The following is an 11,244-nucleotide window of genomic DNA, read 5'->3' as shown; positions in this document are numbered from 1 at the left end:
GAGGTCTCGCTGCCCAGGCAGGTCTCGAACCCGCGGGCTCAGGCAATCCACTCAGCTCAGGCTCCCAAAGGCGCGGGATTACAGGCTGAGCCACCGAGCCCGGCTAGCAGTGCTCCTTGTATGTGTCCTCCTGTAACCGGACTCCTCAAGGGAGTCGCTGCTAGCTATATACATATCTATATATCTTGTTAGAATTTTTATGAATTTGTATATATACGCACACTTATGCTAAGGGGATCATATGATATGTGCTATTAAACTTGCTTCTTTTTCGACATCATTCTATACGTTTCATACGTCTTTCCAGTGATTAGGTAGATCTGTCTAATTTTTTTGACCTAATCATTTACACTATTTTATTTTATTTTATTTTTTTGAGTCAGAGTCTCACCCTGCTGCCCAGGCTGGAATGCTGTGGCGTGCTCATGGCCACTGCAGCCTTGACCTGCTGTACTCAGGATCCTTCTGCCTCAGCCTTCCAAGTAGCTGGAACTACAGGCGCAAGCCACCATGCCTGGCTAATTTTTGATTTATTTTAGAGACGAGGTCTCGCCAAGTTGCCTGGGTGGTCTCAAACCCTTGGATCAGGCTTATCCTCTCGCCTTGGCCTCCCAGAGTGCTGAGATTACAGACTGAACCACTGAGCCCAGCCTACAAAATTTTAAAATTTATTTTTATTGAGATGGGGTCTTGCTATATTGCCCAGACTGGTCTCAAACTCCTGGCCTCAAGCGATCTTCCCTTCTTGGGCTCCCAAAGCCCAAGATTACAGGCATGAGCCATGGTGCCTAGCCTTTACCTAATCATTTCTAATGGCAGAAATATTATATTGTTCTTAATTTATATAACAAATCAATTTTTGGACATTTAGTTTGTTTCCAGGGTAGTGTTTGTATATTTTGTTTATTTACTTGTTGGCTTTATAAACACCAATGTAGACATTATCCTTATGCATCTTTTTGTAATTTTCTGATTAATTACATACGTGTTAGGTGTTTTGCTACATTGCCAAAATGCCTCCTGACGTGTGAACCAGTTTATTTCCTAACCGGCAACAACAGGTTCACATTTTTTTTCATGTATTTATTAACACTATGCGTTTTCTTTCCTTTTTTTTTTTTTTTTAAGATAAAGCAAGTCAAATTTATAAAAATATGGAACACTTCATGAACTTGCGTGTCATCCTTGTGCAGGGGCCATGCTAATCTTCTCTTATTGTTCCAATTTTAGTATATGTGATGCCAAAGCGTGCACAACTGTGCATTTTCTAAAAATCTTCACCATCGTTTATGCCATCTCCAGTGAGCTTCTGTATTTACCTTGGGAATTACCGGTGTATTTCCCTTCATTGCCTGTTCTAGGGGTGGATGTTTCATATTTTTTTACAGAACGATGAAGGCTTTTTTTTCTTTATGGGCACAGAACCAATGCAAAGTGTTTTTTTCTATCCACTGCAGCACCATTGATTACAGTCCTGAACTCTACCTTAAATTGCCACCTTTGTAGGATGTTTTAATGTGCTCTTTTGTCTGTTCTTGGTCCAGATCTATTCTGGCACCAGTTTTGTCTTAATTATTTAAAAGATTCCTGATTTGAAGCCTGTGTTTCTGTAATTACCCTAAGACCTTACTTAACCACAGTCCCTCCCTTCCAGGTTTCCCTTGAGCAAACTTGAGTTAATTAATAATGTGGAAAGTACTCCCCACAGGGTCTGGCCCCCGGGACATGCTCAGGACCTGTTAAACTTGTTAGCATTTCAGATAGCCACTATCCTCCTGCAGCCTCTTTGACCCAGACTCAAGTCCTGGATGTGCTCTCAGCCCCTCAGTGCCCCTTCCAGCTCTGCTCCTGATAGGGTCATTGGATTTTCTTTACTGTTCCTCGAGTGATAGGGTGTCAAGCCCCAAGTCCTCCGATCTGGGCAGAGGGAAAGAATCATTCTCTGTGCATGATCACTGCACTGCTACTCTGCCAGGATCACACAAATCCACTGCGTGCCCCCTCTGTTGAACCGGAAGCGTGGGCTGTCCTGGCCCACCACCGTGTCAATCATCTGCCACCGCCTTGCAACTACAGGTGTTTCCAAGAATGCTGAGGCCAGGCAGCTGACTTGGAGGCAGGAAGCTGGGGAGCCCCCTCTTCTGCTTTGTGTGTGTGTGTGTGTGAGAGTTAGAGTTTCACTCTGTCACCTAGGCTGGAGTGCAGTGGCACGCTTACATCCACTGCAGTCTCGACCTGCTGAGTTCAGGTGATCCTTCCGCCTCAGCCTTCTAAGTAGCTGGAACTACAGGCATGCGCCACCATGCCTGGCTAATTTTTGGATTTATTGAAGAGGTGAGGTCTCACCAAGTTGCCCAGGCTAGTCTGAAACCCCCGGATGCAGGCAGTCCTCTCGCCTCGGCCTCCCAAAGTGCTGGGATTACAGACTAAGCCACCGTGCTCGGCTGGCTTCTGACATTTTCACGGGACTTTGTGGTTGCACGTACAATGCTCATTCAGTAAACATTTATGGGCTACCTACTGCCGTGCTGAGGGTCAGGTCGGGCATCAGCGCTCCCCACTGCTCTGAGGGGAGGGCTCAGAGGGGGTTTTTTCATTTGTCTTCTGCATATGAGGGGAGGAGGTACGGAAAGACCTATGACTTGCCTGAGGTCACCCAAAGCCAGGACCACTCCCACCCACCCCCAAATATTTCTTTTTTGTTTTGTTTTGAGTTGGAGTCTCTGTCACCCAGGCTGGAGTACAATGACACGCTCATGGCCACCACAGCCTCAACCTGCTGGGCTCAGGGGCCTTCTGCCTCAGCCCTCCAAGTAACTGCAACTACAGGCACACACTACCACGCCTAGCTAATTTTTTGATTTATTGTAGAGATGAGGTCTCGTCAAGTTGCCCAGGCTGGTCTCGAACATGTGGGCTTAGGCAGTCCTCTTACCTTGGCCTCCCAAAGTGCTGGGATTATAGGTGTGAGCCACTGCGCCCGGTCCCTCTTCTGCTTTTCCTAGCCTCCTCACAGACAATTAAGATGGATTTTGCCCCCTAAGCCCCTTTTTTGTTGCTTTATTGCTTGTTATAAGTTTGGGCCTCATTCACTCTTTACTCTGACTTGTGCTTAGTAAAAATTGGCCTCAGAACCCCGGCTCCTTCCCTTCCTCCCTGTTTTTCTTGTGCATATATTTTTGGTTCAATTCTTGCCTCTTTTCCTAGTATGTGCATATCAACCATTTTCTGAAAGCTTCTGTGACCACTTGCTGGGGAGAAAAAGGGACTGGGGCCAGGGCCTCAGGGAAGGGGCAGCCTGCCTGGGCCCCGCAGCTAGCTGTTGACAAGGGGCAAGGCTGGAGGGCTCATCTTGGGTTTCTGTTTCTCAGTTCTTTCTGGCAGGAGGTAGATCTCATGCTTGGTGCTTGCAGGGGAGCGGAGAAGAGTGGTGTGGGTTCAGTTCCAAAACGTTCCCCTTGTCCAACCGACCTCCTTATATGAGCTGCCCAGACCCAAGCCCTGTAGAACCTGGAAGGCTTTTGTGTTTCATGGGGCTCCCACCCCTTGTGACACCGAGACCAGAGGAAAGCTACTGGCCCAAGTCCACATAGCCTGTTAGCAACAGAGCCAGAAAGCCACTTCCATCCTCCCTTCCTCTGACCTCTTGCTGTGGTGAAATTGTTTTAATTAATCATAAGTCTCAGCCAAGTCAGTGGCTCATGCCTGTAATCCCAGCAATTGATGAGGCCATGGTGGGAGGATAGCTTGAGGCCAGGAGTTGGAGGCTGCAGTGAGCTATGATGGTACTACTGCATTCCAGCCTGTGCCAGAGAACAAGAACCTGTCTCTAATAAGAAAAAAAAATTCTACTCTGGGACCTGGATGAATTTATTTATCTTTATTATTATTACTTTTGAGTTGGAGTCTTACTTTGTCACCCAGGCTGGAGCGCAGTAGCATGCTCACCGCCACCACAGCCTCGACCTGCTGGGCTCAGGTGATCCTTCTGCCTCTGCCTTCCAGGTAACTGGTACTACAGGCACCTGCCACCATGCCTGGCTAATTTTTTGATTTATTGTAGAGAATAGGTCTCGCCAAGTTGCCCAGGCTGGTCTCGAACCCGTGGGCTCATGCTCCCACCTCGGCCTCCCAAAGTGCTGGGATTATAGGTGGGAGCCACTGTACCCAGCCTAGACCTGGATGGATTTAACCGCAGCACAGTTGTTAAAAGCTGGACGTCCCAGATTCCCATGAGCCATGAGCAAGACTGGGGCCTGCCAAGGTGCCCCTTTCCCTGTTTTGACCTGCTCCATGGGAGTGTACTTGTCATTCCTACTGCCCCGCCTCCGGCAAGATCCAGCCTTGTAGGACCTGGTTTCCCTATGCTCGGGGATTGTAATTTGACACTATACTTGGCATATACATTTATTTCAGTCTTTTGGGCCTGATGACTTGATTCCTCTCCCACCCAAAACCATGCATTTGCATTGCCTCCTGCCTGGGGCCTGTGGCAGAGGTACAATTGTCCCCTCCTCAATCCAATCAATGAGTGCGTTTCAAGTCTCTTCCTGCCAGTGGGCCTTTCTTTAAAGCCTTTGTGTATGTAGCACTGTGTTGTAGGGTTCAGGAGAAGTTATTTTTTTTCAAACAGCAAGAAGTGGACCTCAGGGTGTCAGAACACTTAGGTCTCTTTGAGATCATGAGACCCAAATATCTCATTGTCAAGATAGAGAAACAGAGGGCCTGAGAGGGGAAGGGACAATTTTTCATAGAGATGAGGCCTCGCTATGTTGACCTGGCTGATCTTGAACTCCTGGGCTCAAGCGATACTCCCATCTTCGCCTCCCAAAGTGCTGGGATCACAGATGTAAGCCTGTTCTTAATTCTGTCTTCTGTGACTGTACATAGAAAATAGGGTGCAAGAGCAGCCAGCAGGTTCCATCTTGGTCACCAACTCCAGGCAGCTGGTAGTAGCTCTCTGAAGTCCTGCGTAGAAAAGGATTCGGAGGCCAAGACTGAACTCAGAAGGAAAACCCAGCAAACAATACCACAGTTAACCAGTTAGCAGGTGGCAAATGCATTTCTTTTTTTTTTTTTTTTTGAGTTGTAGTCTCACTCCTTCGCCCAGGCTGGAATGCAGTGGCATGCATGCTCATGCCCACTCCAGTGTCAACCTTCTGGGCTCCAGCAATCCTTCTGCCTCAGCCTTCCGAGTAGCTGGAACTACAGACACACGCTTCTACTCCCAGCTATTTTTTATTTTTGTTGTAGAGACAAGGTCCTGCCAAGTTGCCCAGACTGGTCTCGAACCCGCAGGCTCAGCCAATCCACTCGCCTCGGCCTCCCAAAGTGCTGGGATTACAGGCTGAGCCATCGAGTCCAGCCAACAAGCAAGAGTTAGCTGTAATCAATGGGTAGCGACCACCAAGAGTTCTAAGACTATGTGTAGATCAATTAGGGGGAATAAATTCACATTCGATCATTGATATCTGCCATAGACACAGGCAAGGATTATGCAGTCTTTGGGTGTGGGCCCCAATATTGTCATTCCTGGGACAGAATAGCTCTTCTAGTTAAAAATCCTGTGATTAAGGCTGGGTGCCATGGCTCACACCTGTAATCCTAGCACTTTGGGAGGCCAAGGTGGGAGGATTGCTTGAACTCAGGAGTTTGAAACCAGTCTGAGCAACATAGCAAGACCTTGTCCTCAAAAAAAAAAATCACAAAGCTCTGTGATTAAAATATATTGCTGACCTTTTGTTTTACTTTGTTTTATTTTTTTAAGTTGGAGTCTCATTCTTGTCACCCAGGCTGGAGTGCAGTGGCATGCTCACAGACACCGCAGCCTTGACCTGCTGGACTTAGATGATTCTTCTGCATCAGCCTTCCAAGTAGCTGGAACTACAGATGCACACCACCATGCCCAGCTAATTTTTTTGTCTATTATTTATTATAGAGACAAGTTCTTGCCAAGCTGCCCAGGCTGGTCTTGAACCTCTGGGCTCAGGCAGTCCTCTGGCCTTGGCCTCCCAAAATCCTGGGATTACAGGCTGAGCCACCGCGCCTGACCTATTGCTGACCTTTTAAAGAGAGACAGAGGAGCTGGTATGTTTGCCCTGGAATTTGCATTTGTAACCTCATCCAGGCTGGAGTGCAGTGGTGCAATCATAACTCATTTTAGCCTCGAATTCCTGGGCTCAAGTGTACATAGACTTGTAACATTTTTGAACCTCTTTTTCACCAGGTGGAACTAACTGTGGAGAAGGAGGTGGCAGGCTTCTGGGTCAAGATCCCATGCGTGGAGCAGATTGGCAGCTGTACCTACAAAGACTTCTGTGACGTGCTTGACACTCTCGTTCCCCCTGGGGAGCCCTGCCCAGAGCCCCTGCACACCTATGGGCTTCCCTGCCACTGCCCCTTCAAAGAAGTAAGTACCTGTTTGGGGGAGGAGGTTTGTTCCTGGGGACAGAGTCAAGAGCTGAGGGTTGGAGAGAAGGCTCTTAGCATTCTTCTGCAGATCTGATGTCTCTGGGTATGTAAATGGGTGTGACCTATCTGGAATCACTAAATCTTTTGGAGGCCTCTGTTATCCATCCAGGAGACTGGAGTGCAGTCGTGATCTCCAGGGCCCTTGAGCCGTCATAACCCCTGTTCTGCAGTGCTGTGGCGGTCTTTAATCTTGTATGGCGTTAAGAGAAAGGGAGGTGGGCAGTTCTTGACTCCAGAAGAGTCATCCCTTCAGTAGCCCCCCCACTGACCCATGGTCCCCTGGCTTCCCCACAGGGCACCTACTTGCTGCCCAAGAGTGAGTTCACCTTGCCGGACCTGGAGCTGCCCAGCTGGCTCAGCTCCGGGAACTACCGTGTGGAGAGTATCCTGAGCAGTGGTGGGAAGCGCCTGGGCTGTGTCAAGATCGCTGCGACTCTGAAGGGCAAATAACGGGCACAAGCCTGCAGGGTGACGACGGGACGCGAGCAATGTCCCGCCCCCTCTGCCTTGTGTTTGCCAACGCCACATTCCGACTCTGCCACCTTCAACCTTCAAGCCCCTTTCTGCCAAGAGTCTGCATCCCTCACTGAAAATCATTTGTGCCACTTACCTGACCTAAGGGATGTGTTTGGCAGGTTTTTTGTTTTTTTTTGAGGCAGGGTCTTGCTCTGTCTCCCAGGCTGCAGTGCAGTGGCACAATCACAGCTCACTGCAGCCTCAAACTCCTGGCTCAAATAGTCCTCCAGCTCCAGCCTTCCAGGTAGCTGAGACTAGGTGCATGCCACCACACTCAATTAATTTTTAAATTTTTACTTTTTTTTTTGGAGAGACAGGAGTCTTACTAAGTTGCCCAGGCTGATCTCAAACTTCTGGCCACAAGTGATCCTCCCTCCTCGCCCTTACGAAGCACTGGGATTATAGCCAGTTTGGCACTTCTTAATAGCCCAGTACACCTGCAGGATTGGCCACGTCACTTTCCACCCTGCCCTTATGACTGGCTCCCTAAAGTGCTTTGTTCATTTCCAAGACAGTCGAGGAATGGGAACCAATATGCTTTGGGACCTCAGGTTGAGACTGACCCCATCTTGACCTCCTGAAGCACTTTTATGACCCTTCATGTTTTAGTCACTGACTTAAAGCAGAGTGACAGTATTCACATTTTGACATTTTTGCTTCTATCCCAGCCCCTTCTTACAATGATGGGGCTAAAGTAATGCTCTTAGTCTAGTTCTCCACTAACTTCTGTGATAACTTTTGATTTCTTTCTTCCAGATTTACTCACTTAACACCAGGGCACAGTATGTCCCAGAGTATGTCCCAGATGGGATGTGTGTGTACGGGGGCGTATTGGGGGGAGATACTTGCTGTGCTCTGTTGTTTACACATTCAGGTGCCTGCAGGGCCAAGCAAGAGACTTAAATGAATGACAAGGACCACTAGGAATATGTTTTTTCCAGGTGTGGCTTCCATTTCCCTTTTTTAAAAAATGAAGATAATACAGATAATAGTAAATACTTTTATATGGCACAAAACCGTCAGCACACATGCCCTGATGCAGGGCAGCCGGGCCCAGTCTCCAGATGGGATGTAATTAAGGATGACAAGGACTGGGTGACTTGGAGAGCACACATCCAGCCCGTGAGGACTGCTGTTCCCTAGCTATGAGCACTTGGTGCCGCCTAAGAATGCTGTGTACTCAGTATTGCCAGATCGTCTCCATTTTTTTCTCCTAGAGAAACCAAAATCCAGATTTTATATGAAATCTTACAATTTTAAAATATTGGCAGCTAGTTTTCTTATTCTTTTTTTAACATTGTGCAAGCCGAAGGGGCCTGGCAGGTGTGTCAGTGGGATATCTGGCTTGTAGGTGGCCAGTGTGCAGCCCCCCGATCTAAATCTGGGCATGCCTTGTCCTTTCAGGACAGCTTCTCGCACCATTCCTCCTTGCACAGGGCTAACTCCGTAGTGTCTGCCCTAGGGGAAGACTGCCCATTCCAAGGGAGGTACAGGTGACCTCTCAGCTTGGGGCTGTGGGGTCATGAGGCCACCAACCCCAGCCCTGGCGCCTTGTGGGGTAAATGGGGCAGGTGTGGGAGAGGCAGCCCCATCAGTGCTGCTTGGTGGAGCAGGGGTCCAAGGAGAGAGATGGACTCGATGGCAAGCTGCCTGGATTGCTACCCTGTCATGCCATGACCATTCTCCGAACCACAGACCAGTCCTGTTTCTGGACTCATTTGAAGACTGGAATAGCAATAAATCTTTTTAACTTGCTGAGAATTTTTCTTGGCTATATATTTCATTGATCACATCTCGGGATTTCAGAAGCTTGTTGCGGGTGGACTATTTTTGGTGGGAGGATTTGTTGCAACAGGACAGGTGAGCCGAGGTAGTTCCAGGGAAAATCCTTCTGTTCCTGTCTTGGGAGCTGTCTGTTTGCTTGGCCACTGTCCATCTTAGTTGGTTTACTGTTTTTCTTTCACATCACATCATGACCTCCACAGCCCTTTCTCTCCGTTGAATCTTTCAGTCTTATTCTCACAGTTGTTTTTTTACTTCAATTCTTAAATAGAATCTCAGTAGCTCAGTTAACCGTTTTAGTATTTGTTTTTTATTTATTTTAGAGTCATGGGGTACAAATGAGGGTTTGCTACATAAGTAGGCTACGTGTAGGTGAAGTTTAGGCTTCTAGCTGGCCTTCTCCCTTGGTTGTGAGCCAGCTACCCTTTGTGTTGTTATGTGCATATTTATTTATTTTTGAAGACAAGGTCTCCCTCTGTTGTCTAGTCTTGGACTTCTGGACTCAAGCTATCGTCCTGCCTCAGCCTTCTGAGTAGCTAAGACTACAGGTGTACGCCACCACTCCCTGTTCAATTTTGGATATTTTGGAGAAACAAGGTCTCACTCCATTGCCCAGGTTGGTCTTGAACTCCTGGCCTGAAGCAATCCTCCTGCCTCAGCCTCCCAAGGTGCTGGGGTTGCAGGCATTAGCTACTGCATCTGGTCTCAATCTTTTTTAGTCTGTCATGCTCTTGGGTCACATGTTCCCTGTGGTCTCCTGGGGGTGGAGAGTGAGAAGTTAGGGTAGCATCTCAAATTACAGGGGACATGGGCTTTGTAATAAATGGTGCTGAACAAATTGGAAAGCCAGTTGAATTAGATCTATACTTCACACATATGCAAGAATGAACTACAGATGGATCCAGGATCCAAGAAAATGAAATCATACAAGTATTAAAAGAAAACGTGGGCTGGGCTTGGTGGCTCAGCCTATAATCCCAGCACTTTGGGAGGCCACGAGTGAATTGCCTGAGCCTGAGGGCTCAAGACCCGCCTGGGCAACTTGGCGAGGCTTCATATCTACAATAAATCAAAAAATGAGCCGGGCGTGGTAGCGCACGCCTGTAATTCCGGAAGGCTGAGAGGCGGAAGGATCGCTGGAGCCCAGCAGGTTGAGGTTGCGGTGGCCGGGAGCGGCCACTGCACTCCAGTCTGGGTGACAGAGTGAGACTCCAACTGAAAAAGATATAAAAATGTCCCTTAAAAGGCTATGGTGGTGGTGGCTCATGCCTATAATCCCAGCACTTTGGGGGCTGAGGTAAGAGGATTGCCTGAACCCATGGGTTCGAGATCAGCCTGGGTAACTTGACAAGATGTCATCTCTATAATAAATCAAAAATTTAGCTGGGTGTGGTGACACGTGCCTGTAGTTCCAACTACTTGAAAGACTGAGACAGAAGGATCGCCTGAGCCTAGCAGGTCGAGGCTGTGGTAGCTGTGAGCATGCTGCTGCACTCCAACATAGGCAACAGAATGAGACTGACTCAAAAAAAATTTTTGGCCCTTAAAAGGAAATGTTCAAACTCATGATTAGAGAAATGAAATTAATACTGAGACACCATTGGTCACCTCTCAGATTCAGGTGAAAAAAGTGACAACACATTGTATTAAGCAGGGCTGTAGGGGAACAGGAACTGCCATCACATTGGTGGGAATGCAGACTGATGGATCCTTCAGTACTTAACAAAACTAGAAAAGCTCCTACTCCTCGACCCCAGCCATTCCACTTCTGGGAATTTCCTTTGAAGACCCACTTCCAGCAGTACCAAAATACATATGCACAAGATTATTTATTGCAGCACTGTGATGGCAAATGCTAGGAGCAACTTAGGTAAATGTCTGTATATGAGACAGCGGCAGGATCAACCATGGCATACTGCATGGTAGAGTAGTATTGAGCTGTACAAAATGAATTGTTTTTCTCTATGACTTGTTAAGGAGTTATTCACAGAATGTGCTAAGTGCAAAAAGCAAAGTGCAAGAAGTATAATGTGCCAACTTTCGTGTTAGAAAGAAAGGAATATAAGAAAGACTTGTATCTGCTTGTTTGTACAAAATTAGCCAGAACTAACGAGATAGGTTACCTACAGGGGGCAGGTGGGCTTAGAGTGGAAAGAAGGGGGAAGGATAACAGGGTGTAAGGGATGTAGGGCTAGGACACTGTGGCTGAGTCCATTTTGTGTAACTGTAACTCTTAGAACCACAGTAGTGTTTCTCATGCCCCCCAAGTAATCAAAATCAACCAGGATATGAGGAGAATTCAAAGGGAAAAACAACCAGTAACATGCACTAACTTTTTCAAATGAATAGCGATAGGGTTTGTAGGGGGATGGGAGAGGAGGCTGTAGTTTTTTTTCTTATTTATTTATTTATTTTTTGAGTTGGAGTCTCACTCTGTCACCCAGACTGGAGTGCAGTGGCTGCTCCCGGCCACTG

The 11,244-nt window shown here is 47.6% G+C and overlaps 1 protein-coding gene across 1 annotated transcript in view; it reads left to right on the top strand.

The window, feature by feature from the left end:
• The window catches only part of GM2A (GM2 ganglioside activator), a gene marked incomplete at its 5' end in the record, with an annotated part of 8,493 nt that extends 1,451 nt beyond the window's left edge, over positions 1-7,042 (top strand). The window contains 2 exons of the mRNA XM_008067824.2: positions 6,227-6,409; positions 6,766-7,042. Of these exons, the coding sequence (XP_008066015.1) occupies positions 6,227-6,409; positions 6,766-6,921 (339 nt within the window). The remainder of the gene's footprint in view (positions 1-6,226; positions 6,410-6,765) is intronic.
• Between the last annotated feature and the right edge of the window lie 4,202 nt (positions 7,043-11,244).

The sequence above is a fragment of the Carlito syrichta genome, unplaced genomic scaffold (genome assembly GCF_000164805.1).
Source record: "Carlito syrichta isolate Samal-C Ts95f unplaced genomic scaffold, Tarsius_syrichta-2.0.1 Scaffold107891, whole genome shotgun sequence".
In the NCBI taxonomy this organism is placed as follows: domain Eukaryota; kingdom Metazoa; phylum Chordata; class Mammalia; order Primates; family Tarsiidae; genus Carlito; species Carlito syrichta.
This window is presented reverse-complemented; position numbering and strand designations above follow the sequence as displayed.